Source organism: Tursiops truncatus, chromosome 9 (assembly GCF_011762595.2).
Source record: "Tursiops truncatus isolate mTurTru1 chromosome 9, mTurTru1.mat.Y, whole genome shotgun sequence".
Taxonomy (NCBI): domain Eukaryota; kingdom Metazoa; phylum Chordata; class Mammalia; order Artiodactyla; family Delphinidae; genus Tursiops; species Tursiops truncatus.
In genome coordinates, this window is record NC_047042.1 from 68969660 (window position 1) to 68997224 (window position 27565).

A 27565-nucleotide genomic window follows, 5' to 3' on the forward strand; every position below is an offset into this window, starting at 1 on the left:
TCTCTGAAAGGTTCAGAGTTGTCACAGGGACCATGAAATTACGAGCTACTCCAGGGCTCATTCTCATAGAACGGGAAGTTTTCCTGGACAATGAGTCAATATTAAAGCATGGCTCCCTTATTGGACCAGCCAGTGTGCGACTGTAAAACACGCCTCTGGCAGTGTGGTTATCGTCACTAGCCAGAGGCTGTCTTCCACATCACAGGCTATGTCATGAAACTGTCATGTTAAGTGTTTGTTTTCCTTGTCACATGTCACCTTTAAGAAATGTTTCATTGGAGAGTTTGCTGAGAAGAGACTGGCTTGGGATTTTTATCATGAGCCAGATGAAATCTGCTGCAGGTGGATGGGGTGGGGGACCACTAACTAGTTTACTAGTTGAAAATGCTCCGTGATCTGACTGCAGCCACATACGTGAGCTGTATCAGCGAGTATAAATTAAAGCTGACCTTAACAGCAATATACTTATCTGGTCAATTTAGAGAATAGCTCTTTATAAAGTTTTAACTGACTCTTATTAATATGAACATTCATACTTGAATATGTCATTAATATTGAAATGTTTTATTTATTTTACTCTCTATCAATGTTTTTCTTTTTGAAGGTATCAAATAATGGTGACTGATTAAAGTAGACACTATTTCCTTAAATTTTTCCTTTGTAAAAAAAAGGGGGGGAGGGGCTTCCCTGGTGGCGCAGTGGTTGAGAGTCCGCATGCCGATGCAGGGGACACGGGTTCATGCCCCGGTCCGGGAAGATCCCACATGCCGTGGAGCGGCTGGGCCCGTGAGCCATGGCCGCTGAGCCTGCGCGTCCGGAGCCTGCGCTCCACAACGGGAGAGGCCACGGCAGTGAGAGGCCCGCGGACCGAAAAAAAAAAAGGGGAATATTTGTTCAAAGAAGACATGTTTTAATCATGAATGACATTCATGAATGACATCATGAATGCAAGAAATGCAGTATGAGATCACCAGGACACTTGCCAAGCATTTTGCTTCACCACCTAGAGCAGCAGGGATGAAAGTGATTGCAGGGGGGGATTTGTGCTGGGGATATTCACTATCAATGATTCAGTGGGTGGCTGTTTTCCTTGCCTTATACATAGAGGATCCATAAATATGTATTGACATTTTATTCATTCAAAAATGTCTGGTGAGTGCCTCATCTGTGTCAGTCATGGAGATGGGTGGTTGGGATACAAAGATGAATAAGGCAGAGCCTCTGTGTGCTGAGTCTTGAGTCACCCGTGCTTCGCAAAAGAGGCAAAGAGTGATGTGGGAGCATGAAGAAGGGAGGGATCAGCTTTAGCTACAGGGTGGCCATGAAGTCTGGAAATGAAGATACCTTATTTCATCCTGTATTGTAATATAATACCAACAAACAATTTATTATGTATTTGCCTGTGTTTTTAGACTTGCTGGTTATCTGTAAGAAGGTCAGGAAAGACTTTAAAGAGAAGATACTTGATTTGGGTCTTGAATACCAAAAGAAGTTCACCAGGTTTGGGGAAAGGGCCTGGAAAGACATTCAATGCGATCGAAGGAAATGTATGTTTGGGGAACTGCAAGTGATCTTGTTTAGCTGGAGTGTAGAAGATAAGGCAGATTAGATGGGGAGGAGCCAGATTTCAGAGGTTTTGCAAACCTTGCTAAAGAGTGTGGATGTTATACTACAGGCAATCAGGAGCCAATGAAGTGTTATGAGCCAGGCAGTAACATGGTCATTCAATCAAAAAGCAATTTTCAGACCAGTGCTAGGCGCTGAGCTACAAGGATGAATTAGATATAAGAAACTCAAAGCCTACTAAAGAAAACGATAAACAAGTTAGTGCAATGGAAGTCATAGATTTTCTGAAATAGTATCATTATTATTATATTTATTGAGTATTTACTGTGTGCCAGACATACGTGCACAGTGCTGAGTGCTAAAATGCATTGTCTTATTTAATTCTCCCAATAACCCTAAAAACCACTATTGATTAGTGCCATTTTATAGAAGAGGAAACTGACGCACAGAAATTTGATACCTTGCCTCTGGTAAGTGGTGGAGCCAGGTTCAAATCCTAGTGGTCTGACTCCAGAAAATACACTTGTACCAATAAGGACTATGTTGTTTCCCCATGACAGAAATCTGTCTGATTTCTAAGAGCACTAGGGGCCACATTATCCATTCTGCAGAAACAGAGGTAGGGTTTGGAAAGTCTTCATGGAGATAGTCATGGGATGTGTCTTATGGAAGATCACTCTGTCAGCTTGGAGCTGGGCAAGACCAGAAGTGGGAATGTGAGTTAAGAGGCTAGGTAACAGTTGGTAGTATCAGTGGGAATGAGGGGAGAGGATAGAATCCAGAGATATTTTAGATGTGAAATGGTTTATTGTGCTGGAGGAGGTTAGGTTTCTGACTTGGATATAAAGGTGGATAGTAGAGCCGTTAACCATGATTCATAATACCAAAGGAGAAACAGGTGGGTGTGGGGTAGGGGTAGAGTAGATATGTACATTTTTAATTTGTTGAATCTGTGGAGCAATAAATATAAGTAATATATATATAAGTAATATATATAATATAAGTAAATATATAAAATAAAATTACTTATAAAATTACTTAAAAATTACTTATAAAATTACTTAAAAATTACTTATAAAATTACTTATATAAAATATAAGTAATATATAAATATAAGGGCAATAAATATAAGTAAAAGCCAGTGACTGGATATACAGTTCTAGAGTTTAGGAGAAATATCAAAGCTAGATATTATATTGGGTGTCACTTTGAAGATTTAAAAACTAATATATTAGTTAATTAAAGGTATCTCTCTAAATGTCAAATCATAACTATTGATTCTATCCAAAAAATTGGGTCAAATACAACAAATGGATAATACCACTAGAAAGCAAATAGTGAAGCTGGCAAAATGGACCACCCCATTTTAAAAAAAACATGTAGGCAGGTACTCTAGCTTCCGGAGCTGTGAAAAAATGGTATTGTACTGTGCGTAACTTTGGGTGGGCGAACACCAGGGATGGGGAGAAGGTGGATTAAGATATAAGAGGTAGAACTTCAAAGAACAAGAGTAGGGAAAGAACATTACTGAATGTTGCCTTAATCATATGGAAAGCACAAAAGTATAAAAGTTGTTGGTTTACTTCCTATTTTGAGAGTTCATTGATCAACATCCGGGGACAAAGGCAAATTTGCATGGATGCATGAATGGAAATAATTTGAGACTAGAAGATATCTCTTATACAAAAAAGACTAGGCTATGGAAATCAAGCCAACAAAAAAATACTCTTCGAAGAAATTACAGTTATGACCTATATATTTAGAATTAAATTAACCCCATTATCATGTGGGTAGAATACATTTTGTTCCCTTGGTCTTTAGAATATAGAGAGGGCATCATTGCTCACCCATCATGGCAGCCCTTGTTTAGAAGGAAAACTACCAGTCATGAATCATTAACCTAAGCATAATGAAAGTTAGCCACCTGGGATACCATTGACAGAAAAATTGATTCTTCTCATTGAAAGATGTTTCAGTTACAAAAATTCTGATGCCAATTAACAGCAACAAACGACCCTATTAAGAACCATTAAGGGAAATAAAAACTCTTAATTAGGAATGCCAAAGATGGAGAAAGAAAAGGATACTGGGAAAAAAGCCCACAAAACATTCGTGCATGATAATGGTGGAAGTGGAGGAAAGGAAATTCTCCAAAGAAAGTTTTAACGGGGTGTTCTTGGACAGAATTCTGTGGAGGCAGCATGAAGTGGCTAGTGGTGCTGTGTTGGTACATTCTAGGTACAAAACAGCAGATGACAGGAATGTGGATTTCAAAGACATTTCCTCTCTTAGAACATATGGGACTTTTAAGGGTTGCAGGGGAATAGTTGGGGGATTTTTTTTTTCAACTCACTTTTGAACACATAGAATGTTAGAAATTGTCAAATGCTACCACCTTTTTAAGGGGATTGTTAGATATAACAGTATCACTTGGGATACTTTCAGCCCCAAGTCACAGAAATCTCCAGTTAAAATTGACTTAACTATATAGGGCCTTCATTATCTCACAAAATGGGTGGTCTAGAGGTGGTAGGTGGTGCCGGTTGGTGAGTGATTGGGTGAGTGATACAAAAATCTCTTATGGGTTCTTTAATCCTTCCCTTTGGCCATTCCTGGTATTTTAGCTTTGTTTGCCCTCATGGTCACAAATGACAACATCCAGAGAAAGAGAAAACCATCTTTTCATTTGTATTTCTCTTGGAAAGGAGAAATCCTTCTGTAAAACCCCTCAACTCTTATACTTCATTGGCTAGAATTATGTTGCATGTCTAAGACTACACAAACCATTTGTAAGAGGAATCAATCATGGGATCAGTTATGACCCAATTCCTGGAGCTGAGGCCAGGTCCAGCTTTCCCTGAAGCACATGGCCACTCATAGCAGGTCGGAAATCTGGACAAAACTGGGGTTTTGTGAATGAAGAAGGAGGGTTGGATAGTTTTGGGGTAGGCAACCAATGGTGTCTGTTACAAATGAACTACAAAAGCCTTTCTTTTTTTTTTTTTTTTTATTTGTGGTACCCGGGCCTCTCACTGTTGTAGCCTCTCCCGTTGCAGAGCATAGGCTCCGGATGTGCAGGCTCAGCGGCCACGGCTCACGGGCCCAGCCGCTCCGCGGCATGTGGGATCTTCCCGGACCGGGTCACGAACCCGTGTCCCCTGCATCGGCAGGCGGACTCTCAACCACTGCGCCACCAGGGAAGCCCAAAAGCCTTTCTTGAATGGAATGAAAAAACATTTTTCATTAAATGTTTCTTACTAATAAAGTTTTTAGTCTTTAACTATGTGTTCAATGGCCAGTTTTCTCTTATTTTTAGTAAAATAATAAAAATGATAATTTTAGAACTATTTAATATAACTGTTTCAGTGTGATAAACCTGGTATGGTCACTTTAGTTTGGCTTAAGTTTTTTTTTTTTTTTTTTTTTTTTCCGGCCACACCGTACGACATGCCGGATCTTAGTTCCCTGATCAGGGATCCAACCCAAGTCCCCTTCAGGGGAAGCGCAGAGTCTTAGCCACTAGACCACCAGAGAAGTCCTAGTTTGGCTTAAGTTTTCTAAAATACCTTCTCAGAATTCTTTTGGCTGGGTTGGTTCACATTAATATCACTGATGATGGATGAAATTTGGCAGTTCTCTCATTCTCCATAATTAGGAAAAATGCTAACATGCCTCCAAAGTGTTGCAGAATCTGTTCCTACTTCCTACTGCGTTTCATTGGAGACTAAAAGATAGGCTTTGCAAGTCCCATTTGCAACTACTTGGACAGTTTCCTGGGTTTTCCAAAGATACTAGACTCAATAAAACAGGGGGAGCACTAAGAAGAATTATCAGTTACTCTGGCTTGCAAGAAATAGAAATCAACTGGACCTAGCTTAAGCATAAAGAAAGAGTTCGTTTTAATAACAGTTCAGGGGTGTCTCCTGGAACCCGAAGGCAGGAATTCAGTTGAGTGTTTGGAAGTTCTGCTGCCTGGAAGTGGAGGACCACTGGAAGCCGGGCTGTTCCGTCTCTTGTCTCTGCTTCTCACTATAGTCCTATTTTGTTCTTTTCTTCCTGCAAATACTTTCTTGTTTTATCATGTCTGTGGTGGGCAGATGAGAGCCACTTTTTATTCCTTGACATCACTTCTCATGTCTCTCAGTGTCTCTCAGACCCTCAGTGTCTCTCAGTTCTAATTCTGAATTCCCAGGCAAGAGAATGTGATTTACAAATGAGGAAACTGTGGCTTAAATGAAGCATCACCCAACTCAAGGAAGGCTCAAGGTGACCCAACTAGAAAGGCTTTTTTTTGGCCAAGTTCCCCCACCAGAGAGCAAAACTGCGCCCCCTGCAGTGGAAGCGGAATCTTAACCACTGGACCACCAAGGAAGTCCTGTTAAGGCATTTTGACTCTAGGTCTGTTTGGATCTTAAATGTGGTGACCTTCCAACAACATATGTGAACACCAGTGAGATTTTCAGGAGCAGTGCTTGATACCTTGTTGACTCAGTCCAGTCTTGTATTTGTAGGTGAGCCTGATTTGGAAGCTTGGTACAGTTCTTCTCACTGCCTCTATCAACGCCCAGCCAAAAGATCTTCCCTTCCCATCATTAGAAGAGTCATTTCCTTCTTAACACAAGGAGTATCTCATCGTTATAGAGTACCTGACAGGTTCCAAAGACTACATGATGATCTCCTTTTATTTTACAACAGTCCAGTGATGTGGTTGGCTGGAATTATTTACTCCCATTTACAGATAAGGAAATGGAGGTTCACAGGGGCAAGGTGATTTGCTCTAGTAGAGAGGACTAAATTCCCTGGGGAGGTGGACTGGTTGCTTAGGAGTAGATGAAGGATCTTCTTGGTCATGTCACTGGGGGACCCAGGTGGGCTGACAGGGCAGGACAGCCACAAGCCACCTGGTGTTGAGCTTTCTTGCTAGACTGGGGACTTCTTGAGGCCAGATACCTTGTTCTCACTCATCTCTTTGTCCTCAGGTTCTAGCACAGTATTTGGTACATAGCAGACTCTTGCTGAATGTTTGTTGAAGGAATATGAGACTTTCCTAAAAATGATAACTTTTCAATATTGGAATGAACTGCCTTGAAAAGTTGGGTGATTCCTAGCACTGGCAGAGTTTAAGAAAAGATGGATAAATATCTGCTTGCTCATAATAAAGGCTAACATTTATTGAGCACTTGCTATGTGCTGGGCACTGGGTTAAGTGCTCTACATGTATTATTTCACGTATTCCTCACTCCATCCCCCAAAACAGTTTCTATTATTATCCTCATTGAAACCGAGGCACGGAGAGGCGAAGTGACTTGCTTAAGAATCCATTGCAAATTGTGTGGCCATGATTTGAACCCTAGAAGACTGAGTTACAGATCTGGATCCTAGTCATGTTGTCGAAGTGTTTCTAGATGAGGCAGGAGATTGAGGTAGATTAGCTCTCAAGTATTTTCAACTTTGAGATTCCCTGATGGTTTGGCCAGGAGATTGGTGCCAACACATACAGAGAAAGCAGGGAAGGAGAACTGGTTGTATAAGGATAGAGGGATCGGTAGAGAACAAGTTGATTTTGATTATGTTTGGTATGAAGTGTCAGAGGATATCCAAATGAAAAAAGTCCAACGGTATCTTTAGCTTGAAAGAAAGCTAATTCATACGTGTGCTGTTGCCATGAAAAGCTCTTTCAACACAGGAAGTCATAACTATTACTGCCTGGTTGTGCATATAATGGTAGTTACGGCTCACATTACTTTTCTAACACAGCCTTATACTGTATTAGGGATAATACCATAGCTTTGTGAGATAAGCAACATTCTCTTTTTAGAAAAAGATAATTGAACTTACCCTTATTGTCTTTTATTTGTCAGAAATTTCATTAGATAAAGTGTATGCAATTTCAAAACTGAACACCACAAAGAAATACCTCCTAAATAAGAAAAAAGGCAAACAAAATATATTTTAAGGCTTAAGAGTTCTAACTAAATTTGCCACTGTATCCTTTCTTAAAAGAAACAAACAGGGACCTCAAATTTAGCATGTTGCATTATCACCATTCCTGACAATAAAACAAAACTTGCAAATGTTAAGAAAGCAATGTAACCAAAAACATAACAAGTGATAATCCATTTTTAAAAAAGTATTTGATTAACATTGCTATTTGATAATACAATTCTGCTACAGCCTTAGAAATATCAGAAAATTCTAAATCTGCTAGTCATCAGGCAGTCAACAACACTAGGGGCTGAGAGACACTGAAAAAAAGGAACAAGGCAAGATTTTGCCCAGATGGGCCTGTCCTAGCAGGACTTCATACATAACCCGTGACTCCTGGGAACACGCAGTCAGGTTCCCGTGTAGCCAAGGCCAGCCAGGGACAACCTTGAAATCAGAAGGGCCTGGGTTTTAATCACAGGCTTACTGTTTACCAATGGTATGACCTTGGGAAAGTTGCAAAACTTCTCTGAGCCCATTTCTTCATCCACAAAATGGAATGACTAATCCTTCCTTCATGGGGTGTTGTAAGAAGTACATGAGATGTGTGAAAAGAACCTAGAATGAAATGTTCTTAACACACAAGTACACACGTGTGCACGCACACACACAAGGGTGAGAGGAAACTTTTGGGGATAATGGATATGTTTACGGTATTGATTTGCTGATGGTTTCATGGGTATATACTTATATCCAAATTCATCAAATAGTATACATTAAACATGTACAGCTTTTTATATTTCAATCATACCTCAATAAAGTGGTTTTAAAAAAAATACCCTAGGGCTTCCCTGGTGGCGCAGTGGTTAAGAATCCGCCTGCCAATGCAGGGGACACAGGTTCAAGCCCTGGTCTGGGAAGATCCCACATGCCGCTGAGCAACTAAGCCTGTGCGCCACAACTACTGAGCCTGCGCTCTAGAGCCTGTGCTCCACAACAAGCGAAGCCACCACAATGAGAAGCCTGCGCACCGCATTAAAGAGTAGCCCCCACTCGCTACAACTAGAGAAAGCCCACGCGCAGCAACGAAGACCCAACATAGCCAATAAGTAAATAAATAAAAAATTTTTAAAAAATACCCTAGAATAGTACCAGCGACAGAGCAGGCTTTTGATAATTGTTGTCTCATTCATTCCCCCACCTTAGTTTCTTTGCCTTTAAGAAACTAAGATATAGAGGAGATTCACTCCCTCATTGAATTAAACAGTTAGTGTCTACCAGGGCCACCATGTACAGGTGCACAGGTTGCTCCCTGCTGAAGTGAGGGGGGTGCATTCCAGCCCACTAGCACTCGTCAAGCTGGGTGCCCTGGCTCTCTTTCTAATTTGCAGAAACGTGCTATGTGTGCTTGTAAAGCCCCGGCATCTGTTTCAGGGATAATAAATTTGAACTTTGCCCACTTTGCCCACTTTGACTGATGGGACACGGACAAGTAATCAAGGGTTATAATACATACAATTAATGCTATTCTAGGGAAGGTACTATAGGCACACAGAAGAGAGACACTTAAATGAGATGGGGTGAGGGATGGGATAATCAGAATCTGTGACTTAAAGCAGCGGTCCCCAGCCTTTTTGGCTTCAGGGACTGGTTTCGTGGAAGACAGTTTTTCCACAGACGGGTGGTGGTGGGGGAATAGGTCAGGCCGTCATGCGAGTGATGGGAAGCAGCAGATGAAGCTGCGCTCACTCGCCGCTGCTCGCCTCCTGCTGTGTGGCCCGGTTCCTAACAGGCGCAGACCAATATCGGTCCTCAGCCCGGGGGTTGGGGAACCCTGACTTAAAGGATGAGGGGGGAGATTGTGGACAATGTTTCAGGCAGAGCAGTGACATTCAATCATTTATCCATTTATTCATTCAGTAAACACAAATTGAATAGCTACCAACTTCCAATACTGAACTTGAAGAAAGAGCAGTAAATAAAACAAACAAAACCTCCTTTCTCATAATCTTAACATTCTGGTAGGGCAGAGAGACGATGATAATTGAACTAGAAAAATATTAGGTAGTGAGATGTGCTTTGGGATAATAACACAGGCAGGGTGGTGGTAGGTTGGGTGAGGGGGTATATGAGAGTGGAGGGTGGGACAGGCATTGCTAGGGAGCTGTCATTTAGGCTGAGATTTAAATGGCAACTGTAGAAAACTCAGCTGAAGATCTTATCAGGTGTGGGGAGGAGCTGTTACAAAAGTCTTAAGGGGGAATGAACTCTGTATTTTGAGTTGGCAAAGAAGATGCTTGAGGTGTGTTTGAATTGGCATGGGTGAGAAGAGGCTCCTGAGACGAGAAGGAGAGGTGGGCAGGTCCCAAACCTGTGTGAGCATGGTGACCTCACAGACCTTCGAGGCATCCAGTATCGCAGGAAGGAAGGGCCTTGTTGTTAGGCGATAAGAGGTGAGTCTAGAGAGACAGGCAGGAACCGGATGATGACAAGTCTTAAATGGAGAATCTGGGGCTTCCCTGGTGGCGCAGTGGTTAAGAGTCTGCCTGCCGATGCAGGGGACGCGGGTTTGTGCCCTGGTCCGGGAAGATCCCACATGCCGTGGAGCGGCTGGGCCCGTAAGCCATGGGCCCCTGAGCCTGTGCGTCCGGAGCCTGTGCTCCGCAATGGGAGAGGCCGCAACAGTGAGAGGCCCGCGTACCGAAAAAAAAAAAAAAAAAAAAAAGGAGAATCTGGGAGGCATTTATTTCTGCTTAAAGCTATGCAAAGAATCCCAAGGAAGCCATGACTAAAGTCAGTCAAAGAAATCCTTTCATGTTCATGTCTTCAAGGGAGGTTTGAATACCAAGTCTTGTGTTACTTGTTCTTGAACCAAAATCCTCAATATATATACCCCATGAGAGATTAGAACTCTTCTCAAGTCCACAAATTCAGATTAGTGTAATTTTTGCAACATCTGAATATACTTACCATGATGTTGATATCTGTTAGGTGGAATGTTAAACTGGATTAGGTTGTGTTTATAGGAGGAGGATACATCTTCCTATGAGTAAGAGGTATGAGGGAGCACATAACATCATGTTGGTAACAAATATGTGATATTTATTAGAGCATTTCAAGGGAGACCTTTGCCTCGTAGTACCTGAGGGAGACACTGCTAGCTGCCTGTCTTATAGGCGTGATCTTCATTCTCTTTGACAGAACCTCAGATTTGATTATCAACGAACTTAATTAAAAATACTTTTCTTCTAGACTCCCTTGTGACTAGGAAGCGTATTTGACAAAAGTGTAGCCAATGAGATATAAGCAGAAGTCCCTGCAGAGGCAAAGTCTGGCTAGGAGAAAATCCCTTTGTCCTGTTCCTCTTCCCTCCTGGTTAATTGTAGTTATTCTGTACTTATTTGATGTTGTTTGGAGTCTTCTAATTTCTTCAAATATATTGCAAAACCAATATGTTAAGTTAAGGACCACTGTTTTATGACATCTATGGCTAAATCTTTCTGGTACTTTTACTGATCTGGAACTAAACTATGGACATAAAGACAGTAAGATGATTTTATCAAAAATATCTCTCAGAGTTCATTATACTAAAAGTAACACTCCATGTATGTAATGTTGCTGCCTTTTCTTGACCCAGAAAAATCTAGTCAACAAATATTTCTTGAACATTCATTTAACATATACTGACCCCCTATAATTACAAAGATAACACTTCTTTACATGCCATGAGGGAAAGCGATGATGCAAACAGGTTCTTGTTTTGGGGGAGTTGACAGTTTCATGAGATGACAGATGTGTTTACAAACAAATGTAAAGCAAGTATGTATATGATGTGGTAGGTCATAGCTAGGCCTTCCCAATAAAAACCTCCAAGTGGATGTGAATGGATGTAGATAAAAGGAGCATGCCCCAAATGTAGGCAAAGCACAAGTTACAAGGCCTGAAACCTGGACATTAAGCCTGGGTGATGTGGCTCACAGGGTAGCAAAATTATTGCCTTACTTGTAGTATGAGTTGTTTCTGGATGACCAAGAGCCTGGGGTTATGAAAGGTATAATTCTATGATCCTCCAGTCTGGGGTCATCTCACTCAGTGTGGGCCAAGGCCACTGGGCTTCAGACGTACAGTCATCTGAAGGGATGATATAAGGGCATCAGTGGGAGCTGTGTCCACCAACCGGCATCCTTATCTGGTTTACTTGCAGCTTCAGGATTAAACAAAGTAAAAGCAACGCTGAAATAATGCCCTTTGAATAGCATCCTTGAATAGGCTGTGTGGCCTGTGCGGGTGTAATAAGTGCCGTTAGAGCATTACAAAGAGTTTTAAGAGTTGTGAGGAAAAAGAAACAATTTTGGTTGGAGGCTTTAGGAAGGAAGGAGGTTGAATTTGAGCTAGATCTTGAAAGATGGATAAAATTTTCCAAGGTGAACCTGGGAGAAAGGACATTACAGAGCACTGGACAACGTGAATGATAAAATGGAGGCAGGACAGCAGAGCTGTGTACTGGAAGCGAGGAGCAGTGCAATGTGGCTGAAGCACAGGGCATGTACCAGGAAGCAGTGAAAGAAGGGCTGAAGAGGGAGTCCAGGCCAGGGGAAGAAGGTTGGCATTGGATATATTGGTAATGGGAACCAAGGAATGTTTTTGAGCAACTACTAAACCATGTGAATTAGTAAAATAGGGGATATATGAATAAATCTGGCAATATTATCATGCATTAAATATGGTGAAATGACTGGCAAGATCCCTTAAAATGCTCAGGCACCAACTGAGGTCATGTGTGATCGGAGAAGAGGACATGAATTTAGGTGTTTTATGGTAAAACTGATTGTTTTTAGGGAAACCAGGTATGACTTTGAGTTCTTGAATTTGGACATATGGGAGGACAGTAGTACTGTGAACACACAAAGGGAAGACAGGAAGAGGGAAACAGTATTAGAGATGCTGGACTGAGGTGCATATGGAACATTCAGGTGAAAATGTGCTACTTGCCATTGAAAAGAAAATAAGAGGACTCAGGAGGGAGGTGGAGTGGGAGATGAGTCACCTACATTGAGGTGAGTCAGTGAATTTGTCTGTCATAAGCATAATACATGAACTTAAAAACAGGTCCTAAATACATGACAAATGTAACAAGGAAGACAGAGATCTTAGGCGCACCTTGGAAAATAAAAAACACTGAGAGTATTGGTATTCATAGCTCATGTTTGTTTTACCAGCTGTTAAATTCCCAAAACCCAATCCTTATCTCAGATTGACCTCCTAACTGGCAGGAAGAATTGACAAAGGACACATTCTTGTATAGAAATCTGAATCGCCAGATCTTTCTAGTCTAGAGCAGGAGAAATACAGGAACTACATGACTAAGTAGATTAAAGCACATCTTTTTCAAGGGGGGGCGGCACATAGCCTTGAACCACAATTAATTTGAGATTTTTCTTGTTTCTTGAGGTAGGATTGTATTGCTATAAACTTCCCTCTTAGAATTGCTTTTGCTGCATCACATAGGTTTTGGGTCGTTGTGTTTTCATTGTCATTTGTTTCTAGGTATTTTTTGATTTCCTCTTTGATTTCTTCAGTCATCTCTTGGTTATTTAGTAGTGTATTGTTTAGCCTCCATGTGTTTGTATTTTTTACAGTTTTTTTTCCTGTAATTGATATCTAGTCTCATAGCATTGTGGTAGGAAAAGATACTTGATATGATTTCAAATTTCTTAAATCTACCAAGGCTTGATTTGTGACACAAGATATGACCTATCCTGGAGAATGTTCCATGAGCACTTGAGAAAAATGTGTATTCTGTTGTTTTTGGATGGAATGTCCTATAAATATCAATTAAGTCCATCTTGTTTAATGTGTCATTTAAAGCTTGTGTTCCCTTATTTATTTTCATTTTGGATGATCTGTCCATTGGTGAAAGTGGGGTGTTAAAGTCCTCTACTATTATTGTGTTACTGTCGATTTCCCCTTTTATGGCTGTTCGCATTTGCCTTATGTATTGAGGTGCTCCTATGTTTTGAACCACAATTCAATAATAAATATTTATGATCGCTAAACTAATTCAACAACTAAAACCATGGAAACATACCTAAGGAGGGGTATGGCTGAGCCTGGGCAGAGCCCACAGGCAAGTAGGGTAAAGGTTAAGGAGAAGAACACGAGCTTCTGGAGACAGACCAGCAATGCGGATTGCGTCGCTCCCAGTTGGAAGCAATCCCAGTTGGAAGCGGGCTGTCGTCATTCGGCATGCTCCTCACTGGCTACCACCTCCGTCAATTCCAAGGCGGGGCCACGGGGCGGCAGGGGAAGGGTCTCGAGAAACAAAGGAAGCGCGTAGAAAAGCCCGTTGGGAGGAGCTGGGAGCCGGCTCCCCAGGGCTGACTACATTTCCCAGAATTCAAGACGGCAACGAAGACCGGCTCCGGGCCGCCGCTGGAAGACTTGTGGCATGGGATCGGTAGTCAGCATCCTTCGGCCGCCCTAAGTCCGCCTCTGGTGGGGAGGTCTATAGGGATTGGCTAGTGAGAGTTCGAGTCCCGCCCACGTATGGTGACGACAGGCGGCGGTCTTGCTACTTAAGGCGTCGTGGCCTCGCCCGCCCCGCCTTAGCTCCAGCGCTAGAGAGAAACATGTATCGTTTCCGATTACAGCTCTTCACGGGGATTTCTGCTGCCGCCACCGCCCACTCTTACCCGCGCCGCTTCTCGCCTCTGTTAGTCGAAAACTCACCTCTCAGCCGCCCGCCGCACAGACGCACGAGTAAAAAGTGCAGCTCCATCGGCTGATCTTCGCTAAGCTCCGAGTTTAGGCGGCACCGGGCGTCCCACGATGCCGAAGAATAAGAAGCGGAACACTCCCCATCGCGGTGGCAGTAGTGGCGGCAGCTCAGGGGCAGCTGCAGCGACGGCGGCGACAGCAGGTACGAGAGTATCCCCGCCGCCAGCGTCCCAGTTGCCGGCCAGGCTGGCAAGTCTTTTAGCCTTGGGTACCGTGGGAGGTGTAGTTCTTTTCCTCTAGACGTTTGCGTCGGCGGGGCACCTGCTGTGGCCGGCGAACTACACTTCCCAGCGTGCCCCGGTGGCCGTACCTCGCGCGATTTGGATCTGGCATGCGAGTCGAACTCGGGCCCGGGTCGTGGAGTCTGGGAGGGGCGAATGGGTCCTTGGGTCTGGGAAGGGGTTGGCATCGGGGGTGACCGGGAGCTGGCAGGAGAGGAACTGTTCTCAGAGGCAGGTGCTGGCTCTCTAGAGCTCTCCTTGACGGAGAGTGGGGCCGGGCTCGGAGTTCCGTCCATGCTGTCACTGGTCACCTTTGACCACCCGGCTCCAACATGGAGTTCTCGGGAATGCCAAACGTCCGGCGGGTTTGGACTGGCTCTTGCGTCACGCGGCCTGGGCCTTACGTGGTGGGGCCGGGGTGACGCAGAGGTGCCCATGTGGTATCCCGTTCTGCAGCCTTCTTTCGCATCCCGCGTGTCCACCTGGCCTGGCGGAGGCGTCGGAGGCTGGGGGCCACTGTCCCAGAGTAGGCTCTACTGCTGTCCCTATCTGGCACCCGAACAAATCCCGAGCCCCCAGCTCTCCTGTGACCAGTCGAGGCGACCTCCTGCTCCTCGGGGCAGAAACCACGTTCTCTTTTGTGCCGTATTCTATAGGTTCTCTGATGGGAGCCCGGGATAGGCGGGAATGGTGAGGAGCTCAGACTGCAATTGGCCAAAAGTTTAGGGTTTTCTGTCTCCTCTTTGCAAAGTTAAAGCTTTTCCTGGATGGGTAGGTGCTTAACTGAATTAATGATTCTTTACTCCTAACCATACGGCTAAGAAAAAAGGACTTAAAGCAGAAAGCCCTACGAGACACAGCATACTGAAAGCTAGTGTTAAACCGGGTAAAATCAGCACGTTTAATAATTGCTTTGTTGAAACTTTGAAATTAAATGTTGGAATATCCTCAGATGTTATCACATCGGAACTACTACCAGCCACATATACTTGTCAGCACAGTTGCCACTTTGACCCTCAGAATATGCCTTTGTTCTTTAGCAAGTAAATAGGCCAGTTTTCTTGTTAAAGATGATTGGAAGCTGGTATTTTAAAAGCTTTCCTATAGGATTTATAGCAGCACGAAAACTTTGTGATCATGTATTAAATGTTTAATAATTGACAAGAATGAATTATTATAAATGTAGTTTTTTCCCTTTTCTTTATATCGCTCTTTATTTTGATTGAATGCTCTCGGTGTTCATGAAATTCATTCTTGATCAAGATATAAAATACATAGTTTGTTGTGGCATCTAGTTGCTCTGTGTGAATTGAGGATACATACCTCTCTACCTTTCTGCTTCAGCTTTCCTCATCTGAAGTAAACATTTAAATTCTGTCTAGAAGGTCCGTATTAATTTTATTCTTCTTTAAGTTTACCTTTTGTTGATGGAACAAATTATGGAGATGCAGCAAGCTAAAGTCATTTTGAAAATGGTAATGATGTTACTAATGGCTTCCTTGAATCACAAACAAACCTTTATTCCCTTCTGGAGCTTCCTGTCCAGCCTCCTTCCTTCCTGGTACTTAGAGAATAATATCAGGAGGCAGTGGGGGATTGCCTTTCAGATTTTACCATGAGGTTCATTTGCGAACTTTCATCATCAGGTAAAGAATTATTTGATTAGTTTATAAAACTATACATGCTTTGACTATCTTTGGAAGTTTACACTAGAACTTATTAACTGTGCTTGCCTCTAATTGGGCCTGGGGGGTGAGCTTTACTTTTTGAAAAGTTTCGTTTGGTTCTTTATGAATATTACTTAAGTCAATAAATGAATAAATAATAGTTGAGTAGAAGAGGTGGAAAATTGTCACAAACTTGTACTTAAAAGTCTTATCTTACTGGTATTTTTAAGTGACATCTAGAAGAAATGGGATTCAAATGAGATCTTCCCATGTACAGCCGAAAGATAACCAACTTCTCTATCACTTTGGGTTTCCCATTTAAATTCTCTGCTTTTTAAGTTAGTGGACAGGTCTAGGAAACTAATAAAATTGACCTTTTGTTCAAGTGTGCTTATTTTTCGTGACACTTAATTTGAAGAGAGCATTTTTAGGAAAGAACAAAACTTTGTTAATACATAAGCCCTCTAAGAAATAAGGACTTTATGTGTCTAAGTGCCACCTCATTAATGGTACTTGGGATCACAAGGTGGGTGAGTATGACCTAGATATCAGACATTCATACAGGATTTTTTTCCTCGTTTTTTTTTTTTTTAATCTCTTTTTCCCTTGAGCCTTGGGAAATCATTGAAACTTAGAGAAGGGAGCTGTGTAAGACCTGGATAGGAAGCTCTTCTTGATAGTTTAAAAATAGGCTGAATATGAAAAATAAAAAACGTAAATTGATTTGTGAATAAATGTTAGTAAAAGTTAAGTAGATGACTCAACTGTTGCCACGACTTCGAATCATGAAAACACATGAAGATAGATCCAGAAATAGAGTATGATGGCATAGGTCTTTCCTGTCCTAAGCACTATGATTAAGAAGTTTTGGGATCTTGGTTTCATTGCTTATTCTTTATGCTTCACTACTTTGATTGGCACACTTTATTCTCTTTGAGATAGCTGGCAGGTTTGAAGGCCACTTGCTTCCTGTGTTGATTTAAAAATCTGCTAAAGTCTCACCTCTGTTGTGATTTAAAAAAAAAGACAACCCCCATTTAAAAAAAAACAGCAACGGGCTTAATTAAATTTAGAGAATTTTTGAAAAGCTTATCTTATGATATAGTAAATGCTACAGATTTCTTGAATATAGAGACCTAAGTGATACAATCTTAGGTTTGTATTGTATCATTGTACCTAAGGATACAATTTTAGGTACAATCTTTGATTCGAGCTCAGAAGTAAATCAGATGACTCAAGTCACTTTTGGGGCAGAATTTGGGACTTATTTTAACTCAGTGCTCAATGTAATTGATGACTAGGTAATCTTTTTATTAATATGAAATTCCCACAAAACAAAAATGACTAGAAATGACAGTGACCAGGAATGTACATTTACTCCTTAAGTTAATGAAGGTGAGAGAAAGATTCTAGCTTAAAAAAAAGGATTTTAATTTTTTAGTAATAGGGCTGATATTTTAAAACTGTTGGATTTGTTAGAACCTTTCTTTTAAAGGTAATTTATCTGTCGGGCTTTTATCTATCTTTTTATGCTACATCAAATACCAAAACTTTTTTTTTTTTTCCTTAAATCTTGGCTCTTTATTGCTGGAAAATACTCACACAGATTTTAAAAGGGTACTGTCAGTTTTCCCAAGGAAGCGACAGGAGTGTCAGCACTTGTGACTAGGTACAAATGTTCACGTGTGCACCCATCGTAGTAGGAAAGTCATCATCCAAATTAGTCACTAATCACCACAGTAAAGTGGGTTTTTAAAATACTGTAGTCACTTTTGAAATCGGCATGTGAAAAAAGTCAAATCTTAAACATTGCTCACCTAAATAATTCAAAATCTTCGAAGCAAAGTCCCAGTTTTAAACACACCATGTCTACAGTCTTGATCAGCTTGCAGCTTGCCCATAGTTCTTTACTTGCAAAAATGAGGCAATTCTGTAAAGACTCTCAAATTGATGCTTTCTATCTCCAGTGGATGTGGCCCTGTGAAGTCCGCCATAGAGTACTGGCCAAGAGAAAGGAGGACCTCTGTGCAGTGCTTGAGGACCATTTAAGGGGTCCTCACTTAAGAAGCCCTGCCTCTTAAGTGATTCACACGCTAGTTCACACGTCTTCTCAGCTCTTCTGACTTGCATGACTCAGGAACAAAAATCCTATAGTTCACTGCACTGGGCATCACCCAAATAGCCCATCAGAGCTCTTTATAATTTCATACACATCTCATCAGCACTGTAGTTCTTTAGTGATCAATTACTTCATCCAATTCCTATCATTACTTTCTATGCCATTTTGGATCCACTTGTCAACATCCCCATCCAAAACTTCATTTTTAAGCCTTTGTTGACCCTCTCAATTCAAGTTGTCTTTAAAACTACCATCCCTTAACTTCTTAAATTCCCCTTCACATAATACATGTGTAACCTAAAAACTAACCCATTCACCAGTTAATGTTTGCTAAGCCCAGTTATTCTCATTGGAACATATATTCGTCTTATTCTTATGATGGTCAGTTTTCATTGTCTTCATGATTTGAAGTAGTTTTTTCATCTGTAATACTTTTTGTATCACCAAAAATGGGTGCTGCATGTTAGATGATTGATATATTTCTGAAGTTGATGTATATTGTAAACAGTTGGTGCTCTGAAATACACATTAGGTGAATTGACTTATGTTAGGAATTTAAGTGTATTCTTTTGTAAAAAATCATCTCATAAATAAGTTTGGGTTTTTATTACTGGATTTTTTGTAAGTAAATTTTAAAATCCCAAGTTAAGTATTTGCATATATGACAACAAAATCATTTACCTTCACCCTCTTTTACCTATTAGGTGGCCAGCATCGAAATGTTCAACCTTTTAGTGATGAGGATGCATCGATTGAAACAATGAGCCATTGCAGTGGTTACAGTGATCCTTCCAGTTTTGCTGAAGATGGTATGAGTTTTCAGTTAAGATTTGCAACGTTAGATAAAAGGATGATTTAGGTGGAGGAATTCTTGTAGCTAAGTATACTATTACCGCTCCCTATCTGCTTTTTTCTATTTAAATTACAGTGGTTGGTTTTTATTATTCCTTAGGACCAGAAGTCCTCGATGAGGAAGGAACTCAAGAAGACTTAGAGTATAAGTTGAAGGGATTCATTGACCTGACCCTAGATAAGAGGTAGGAATTACTGGAAACTCTTTTCTTCTGGGTGATTTCTGTCAGCCACTTTTTATTTAAAATATGTGCAGTTCTTTCATTTAACATTATGTTTTTCTAAAGCTCGATTTGTTTACTTTGTATATTTTAGTGTTTCTTATTCCTTTGGACTTTTAATGTATCAGTAGATAGGAACATGCCACTAGAATTTAGATTAATAGCCTAAGATTAGTCGTTGTTCAGCATAGGGGACATAACTGTATTTGATAATTGAAGTGGATTTGTTGAATTAAAAGTTAATCTTCAACTAGAAAGTATAACTAAACTTTGAAAAGTATCAAAGCTAAATTGTTTTCTTACTTAACAGTAACTCTAGAACCAACTTAAAACAAATGGAATTAAAAAGCCCAGAAGATTCAAACAAGAACTCTAGACTTCTGTAGTGTTAAAAAAAGTCTGAGTTTACTTGAATATGTAATGTAGGAGAACATGTCTTATACATTGAAAGTATAAAATTCTATGTGGTCATTTAACATTGTGGTTATTGAACTAATAAACAGAAAACATGATATAGAGTAGCTTAAAATCTTTTGTATAATAAGGTGAGTGGTAGATGAAAATTAAATTATTGTTGAAGAACTGTGAGAGCTTGATGAAAATTAGATTTTAAATAATCTATAAATAGAAAAAGTTGAGAGGGAAGTAAGCTAAGTTTTTAAAAGTCTCATTGACCAATGGTATACTCCAATTGGATATTCTTTCTCTTACATTTTGTTTTAAATAGTGCGAAGACAAGGCAGGCAGCTCTTGAAGGTATTAAAAATATACTGGCTTCAAAGATGCTTTATGAATTTATTCTGGAAAGAAGAATGACTTTAACTGATAGCATTGAACGCTGCCTGAAAAAAGGTAATGTCCATATTTTTGAGTCACAGTCACAGAACTGAAAAGGAATTTGCTACCTTCTGTGCAGTAATATTTGTTAATAGCACTTAGAAGTCTGGCTCACTCTTATAACTTTGTAATTGGCAGGGAATATGCCAGGCTTGTTAGAACTCAAAATCAAACTTGTTAGCTTTGTTTTGTTTATGTAATAAACAGTTTGAAACTAGGAAGGATTGGGGTGGATTATCAACTTTAGTTGTATCAGAAGAGGTGTTTGCCATTCTTTTTTTTTTTTTTTGCGGTACGCGGGCCTCTCACTGTTGTGGCCTCTCCCCTTGCGGAGCACAGGCTCCGGACGCGCAGGCTCAGCGGCCATGGCTCACGGGCCCAGCCGCTCCGCTGCATGTGGGATCTTCCCAGACCGGGGCACGAACCCGCGTCCCCGGCATCGGCAGGCGGACTCTCAACCACTGCGCCACCAGGGAAGTCCTGCCATTCTTTTGTATATAAAAAAGGCTTGAAACCATGTGTCAGATGTCAACAAAAAGTATTATTTATAAGCCATCCTACTTCATTTTTCTAAAATTAAAAAAGTATCAATTATCTATCTCATTTTCTTATTTAAAACATCAATCATACCTGTCAATGACATCATTTCAGGATATCCCTTGGAATATTTGAATTCTAGAACTTTGTAATGGAGATTCTGGAATTCATATTATGATTGTAGAACTTTTATGATCATAGAACTTTTAAGAATGAAGAGAGACCTTAAAAGATTAAGTCTAGTATTATCAAACTTGCAATTTTAGGAGCTGCCAGATTTAAAAAGATTTGGGGCTGCCAGCTTAATTATTTTGCCAAGTAAGAACATTATGAAAATAATTAGCTTCAACTATCATTATCACTTTATCAACAAAATATTTCTAGTACCAAAAGTGTAGGAAGCACACATGTTCCTTTAAATTGAATGTGCTTAGCTTTATGTTCTTATTCTCATTTTGCTTCAGGTGGAAGCTTTGTCAAGAATGGGTGTTTGGAAACCTTTGATCTAATCCACCTCTCATTGTATAGGAAAAAGAAAGGCCTAGGAAACAGGAGACTGGTCTAAAGTTATATACCTTGTTACTGGTATAGTTGATAACAGCCAACTTTTTTGAGATATTACAATGGCTTTGTTAAAAGTGTTAACATTGAAACTGTATCCACAAGGTAATTGGACTAGGTGACCTTTAAAAATTTCTTACAACCTGCATAAATATTTAATTTATCAGACAATAACTTAAGTTCAAAATTTGCCCAAATCCTTTGGTGTATACAGTTCTCAAGAGTTAACTTACATTTACCTTTATATTAACGTATTTTCTATAGTTTTAAAGAATCCCTTATTTTTTTAATATTTTTAGTTTTTGGCCGTACCATGCAGCTTGTGGGATTTTTTGTTCCCTGACCAGGGATGGAACCTGAGCCCTCGGCAATGAGAGCTCGGAGTCCTAACCAGTGGACCACTAGGAAATTCCCAAGAATCCCTTATTTTGAATCCCTTATTTATTAAAAAAAAAATTAAAAAAACACTGGTGGAGGAAGCCCTGACAGTTTAGTTTACCTCATGGGCTGTGTACATCTGAAATGCTTGTCAGATTAATTCAAGGGCTACTTGAGCACTATTCTATAAGTACCTGAAGGATTTGGAAGGTCAGATCAGCTTGAAATGCATTATCTGGCTGAACTGTTACAGTAATCCCTTAAAATTGGTGTTAATCTCCATTTCACAGATGAGGAAATGTTTTGAGAATAAGAGTAATTGGTTGAAGATCATTTGGCTAATACATGGTAGATCTAGGATTTGAGTGAGGTCTAGATTTATCGCTCATGTCAAAGCCTTGAGCATATTACAAGTTTCATAATTGGTAGATGCTATTTTGAAATTGAACAAATTTGGGAGATTGCTGCCTTAATAAGTCTGTTGAAAATGATTTGTCATAGTTGCATTGTGGCTTGTTTTATAGGTAAAGGTGATGAGCAGCGTGCAGCTGCAGCATTAGCATCTGTTCTCTGTATTCAGTTGGGCCCTGGAATTGAAAGTGAAGAGGTTTTAAAGACTCTTGGACCAATCCTGAAGAAAATAATTTGTGATGGAACAGCTAGTATCCAGGCTAGGCAAACTGTAAGTATAGGATTTTTAAATTTATAGATCTATCTAGGCATGACAGCCAGACCTTGTGATGAATGATCTAGGAAAATAGCATCTTTAAAAAATATAGCAGGTTTTTTATTAACATTTTATTCTCATTTGTCCCTTTGTTTTTTGAATTTTATTTATTTTATTTATTTATACAGCAGGTTCTCATAAGTTCTCTATTTTATCCATATTTGTGTGTATATGTCAATCCCAATCTCCCAATTCAACCCACCACCACCCCCATTTGTCTTTAATTTTAGTGAGCAGGCTCAATACGACAATTGCCCTCTTAAATTTTCTGAGACTCAATAGAGCATCCCGTATAGAGAAGATTTCTACATCTTTGAAATTGAACATCATTTGCTGATATGAAATACAGTGCTATGTTGAGTTATTTAGGATGATCTAGTTTTTATTGGAGCTTAAAGAAATGGTCCTGACAATGTTTATTGTGTGGTTATTTTTTATTCTAAGAAATGTAATGGAGTGGTTTTCTTAAAAAAATTCTGGCTGTTGTGGCCTAAAAGTCCTTATGAGAGAGCTGAATGCTGTAGTTACACAGGTGGATTTGGTAGATGTAGGAAACTCTGAAACTCTGACTTGTGAAATATTCATCTGGTTTTGGGGTTTGGAAAAGCTTTCATTCTCTAATTGATATATACCACTTGCAACACTTAAGACTGTGGGTTTTGTTTTTGGCTGTTGGTTTTTGGTGTGCTAGTAAGTGATTTAAATGATCACATGAACATGTTTTGCTTTATTCACAGAAACATGAGGTGGTTGTAGTGGATTTAGAAAGTGGATTTGAACCTTAATGAATTTTAAGATTTGAATGTTATGGATCTTAAGAATCTTAAGAGTCTTAATAGATCTTAAAAATTTAATTTTAGTGGATTTGAATCTTAAGCTGTTTTCCTAACAAGAGAACCATTTTAAGTTTAAAGCTTTTTCATACTGATTATTCAAATTAGCTTCCTCTTTAGTATTACTTATGGTACATGACATTAATCTTTGTATCAGATAAACCCTGAAGTCTTAGTGGCTTAATAAAAGTTTACTTCTTGTTCATATCACTGCCCAGTCAAGTCAGCAGGGTCCCTAGGCATCCATCCTGCATCTCTGCCCTACCTCTAGGTCCTTTCAGATGGCAACTATGGTAGCTAGATGGGGAAAGCTAGAGGACAGAGACACATCGCTTCTGCCAAGAGTTCCTTGGTTTACCAACTGTATGGCTGCTGGGAATAGTCTAGCTCTTTCTCCCAGAGGCAAAGGAATAGGAGTTTGGTGACATTATAGGAATCTCTGCCCCCCAATAGTTAGCAACCCTAAAATATTTAGTCACGCTTTTGCTCTTTGCCTTTCTGTTCTTCCTTTTTGTGTAGTTTCATGCAACTTTTAAATTGTGCAGGAGTATAGGGGTATTTGAAATGTTTGACAGAAAACACTATTGATTAGATATTTGAGGTGATCACTTAATTTTGGTTGCATGTGAGTTTGTTGTGGTCATCTAAAGGCCCTTTATTAATCCTTCTCACTCTTTCTGTGAATTAAAATAAAAAATAAACTAGCATTCTTATGCATATTAGCAGAAGGAATCTTTATTAAACGTAGACAGTCCTAATTTTTAATCTGCCATTTCTCTTAGTAATCAGAAGGAGAGATGTGGCCTTGCTTCTGCTGCTTACTTAGGAGAAGGGATGATAGATTGAAATTTTTCTTTACTAAGAATAATGCATAGGCTACTTTTGAATTTTAACAATGTCCAATTTTTACCAGGATAAACTAATGAAAATAAAACAGTGACACCAAGCAGATTAATATTACAAGTGTCCTCATATTACTGGAACAGAACTAGCTGAAACCTGGGCATATGAATGATGACTTTAAAGACTTAAGCTTTAAGCTTTAATGGTACTTGGAACAACATGAGGGAATTTTAGTAATAACGTATGGGGAAAAGGGAAATGAAGAATAATAAAGCCTTACGAATTTCAAATTCTGTTTTTTTTTGTTTTTTTTTTTTTGCGGTATGCGGGCCTCTCACTGTTGGGGCCCCTCCCGCTGCGGAGCACAGGCTCTGGACGCGCAGGCTCAGCGGCCATGGCTCATGGGCCCAGCCGCTCTGCGGCATGTGGGACCCTCCCGGACCGGGGCACGAACCCGTGTCCCCTGCATTGGCAGGCGGACTCTCAACCACTGCGCCACCAGGGAAGCCCTCAGATTCTGTTTTTATATGATTAATTTGTTAGAACAGTGTTCTGAGAATTCATGGCTCCTATTTATGTTGCAGGTAGATTGTATATAGATATTCTGATTCTGTTTTATTAAGTAAGATTACCTTGGGGAGCTTCCCTGGTGGCGCAGCTGTTGAGAGTCCGCTTGCCGATGCAGGGGACACAGGTTCGTGCCCCGGTCTGGGAAGATCCCACATGCCGCGGAGCCGCTGGGCCCATGAGCCATGGCCGCTGAGCCTGCGCGTCCGGAGCCTATGCTCCGCAGCGAGAGAGGCCACAACAGTGAGAGGCCCTCGTAAAAAGAAAAAAAAAAAAAGATTACCTTGGTAATCTTGGACTGTGTACTCACTCGTTTAGCATCCCCCCCCCCAAAATAAACAATTATAGGATTCCCAACCTCTTTTCAACATATTCCAAAATAAGTAAAATCTGAGTTAATGAGATCCTTCTTTAAGTCGGGGAAGTTTGAGGACAGCTATTTAAATTTTTTGAGATTTGTGTTTTAAAGGTTTTTAATAGAGTAGGTTTCTTTATCTCAAATGTCCACACTTCATCTCTGTCTTTGAGTTGAAGTTTGAAATGATCTGCTAGATTAATGAAGGAAAATCTGAGAGAAATGGAGTAACTTTCCTAAAGTCATACTCTGAGTTTAGTAGCAGACCTTAGTGGCTTTTAGCCAAAATCCACTTCCCTTAACTTTTGACCTTATATTCTTTCTTTCTTTTTAATACTGTACTTGGGACCTAATGTAGTCATGTGGTTGAGAAATTTTTCACATTGAATTATAAAAGCAGGAAGATGTAGAATTAATAAGAAAATGGCAAACATTAATGTCTGTTTTTGTTTTGCCTTTTTTAGTGTGCAACTTGCTTTGCTGTTTGCTGTTTTATTGCCACAGATGACATTACTGTAAGTAGACAACCTTTTGAATCCAGTTGTTTGCACATTTCTCATTTAAGGTGGTATCTTATTTCCTGTTCTTATGCATTAGGAGCTGTATTCAACTCTGCAGTGTTTGGAAAATATCTTCACCAAGTCCTATCTCAAAGAGAACGACACTAATGTTGTCTGCAGCACCCCTACTACAGCGCTTCATATCAGCTCACTTCTCGTGTGGACATTATTACTGACCATATGCCCAATCAATGAAGTGAAGAAAAAGCTTGAGGTGTATGTATTTTTAGTTTCTTACTTTATAAAATCAACATTTATTGACATAATCGGTTGTGTTCACATAATAATGACTGACTATTTTCTAGGCATTTCCATAAACTTCCAAGCCTCCTCTCTTCTGATGATGTAAACATGAGAATAGCTGCTGGTGAATCTCTGGCACTTCTGTTTGAATTGGCCAGAGGAATAGAGAGTGTAAGTATCTGATAGGTGAAACAAAAAGCTTGCATCACAAGGACCATTATTCCATCATAATCCTCACAATTAAGAAGTGGATTGTAACTTTAGAGCATGGCCCACTGAGAACCTAGTGATCGATCGTTCTGCTTCTTGGCAGTGGTGATGTAATACTTTTAAGAGCATAAATCAATAGGGGTTGGTAGAGCAATATTTAAGTGTAGTTCATTATATTTGATTGTTGCTGCCTACAGAAGTGAAGTTTAGGTACACTCTTATTACTCATGGAGAGAGTTGTCCCGTATAATCTTTTGGATCTGCTAGGATTTCTCAGACATCAGACACATTAAGGTAATTCATGCATGGATGCTTTATAATAAATGTTGGACAAATGGATGAAATATTAGGTCAACATAGGTTTGGGATTAAGTCAGATGAGTTTAGTACTGTTAGGTTTAACTTTTAAGCCAAAGATGGAAATAAACATAGCCCATTACTCTGGGACATGTGCTTTGCAGTTCTCTACCACTGTCGACTCATAGTTGTTTTTTTTTTTAAACCACAGTTTGGCTTTTGAAGGTATTTGAGTTTGTGATAGGTGACCAATAGGTGATCCACCATCCTGATGGTATTCCAAGTTTAGCACTGAAAAGTCCTGTGTTCTAGGAAACCCTTTGTCTTAGGCTGTATGGGACATTTGGTCACCCTGGTTTGTGACCTCTGTTGCGAATCTTGGGTTACTTACTAGCTGCTTCTTAATTTAAGGAGAAAGACTATTTCTGGAATGAAACTTTGTCTGCAATTAAAGAAGTTATTTAACAGTGGATAATTCTAAATAAGATTAATACGTGTTCTGGGTTGCCTTGCTTATTCACATTCCATTCTAGGCCTGTGTTTCGTTGCCCCCCACATCCCTCCTTACTTTGAAAGAGAGCAGGTACGAGGTAAAAGTAAGTTATTAATGCTGTCAGTAGCTAATGAGTCTCCTTATGTGAGAAATTAGAAGACTGAAGTTTAGCAATCCATTTAATTTTATTGAGCTACTTAATGGCTCCTTAACCTCAAGGCACAGAAGCCAGATGTCCCCATTTTTAATCTTGTATTCCTCTACTGACTAGAAATGGTAAATTCTTTTCTTTTTCCTTTGAAATGCATCTTAAAAGTGAACTAATGATGCAGTTTAAAGTATATGTGTTGATTTGTTTAAATTTGCATAAATGTAAATATATTATTACCTGCATATCTTACATTATCTGACTTAATAAATAATATGTGATAGCCAGGAGAACTCATCCAGATGTATTTAATTTAACTGAAGTCCTTGTCAAAGACAAAAATGAACTGGGTTATAAAACAACCTAGTGTTTTGTTTGCTTTTTTTTTTTTTTTTTTTTTTTTGCACTAGGAATTTTATTTTGAATTTTTTGAGGAACATCCATACTATTTTCCAAAGTACCTGCACCAATTTACATTCCCAATAACAGTGTACAAGTGTTCCCTTTTCTCCACATCCTCACCAGTATTTGTTATCTCTTGTCTTTATGATGATAGCTATCCTAATAGGTTTGAGGTGATTCCTCATTGTGATTTTTTTTCTAACATCTTTATTAGAGTATAATTGCT

The 27565-nt window shown here is 39.9% G+C and overlaps 2 protein-coding genes across 3 annotated transcripts in view; both read left to right on the forward strand.

Annotated features, from left to right (window-relative positions):
• IFRD1 (interferon related developmental regulator 1) overlaps positions 1 to 27565 on the forward strand; it is a 48263-nt gene that overhangs the window by 9224 nt on the left and 11474 nt on the right. Inside the window, exons 1-8 of one of the 2 annotated variants that reach the window (XM_033863164.2) lie at positions 14273 to 14410; positions 18980 to 19084; positions 19228 to 19312; positions 20076 to 20200; positions 22186 to 22343; positions 25451 to 25501; positions 25584 to 25762; positions 25852 to 25960. In XM_033863164.2, the coding sequence (XP_033719055.1) occupies positions 14320 to 14410; positions 18980 to 19084; positions 19228 to 19312; positions 20076 to 20200; positions 22186 to 22343; positions 25451 to 25501; positions 25584 to 25762; positions 25852 to 25960 (903 nt within the window). In that variant the 5' untranslated portion in view covers positions 14273 to 14319. Of the gene's footprint in view, positions 1 to 14272; positions 14411 to 18979; positions 19085 to 19227; positions 19313 to 20075; positions 20201 to 22185; positions 22344 to 25450; positions 25502 to 25583; positions 25763 to 25851; positions 25961 to 27565 lie in introns of those variants that run through there. The other variant, XM_033863163.2, reaches the window with a different exon arrangement.
• LOC141279561 (uncharacterized) lies at positions 13950 to 14276 on the forward strand. The gene has a single exon (XM_073809843.1). It carries the CDS (start codon positions 14121 to 14123, stop codon positions 14274 to 14276), a length of 156 nt encoding a protein of 51 aa, XP_073665944.1. The 5' UTR covers positions 13950 to 14120.

What these genes read in the sequence shown, in the direction of transcription:
- LOC141279561 (XM_073809843.1), top strand. Translation starts at nt 14,121, where the DNA reads ATGTATCGTTTCCGATTACAGCTCTTCACGGGGATTTCTGCTGCCGCC.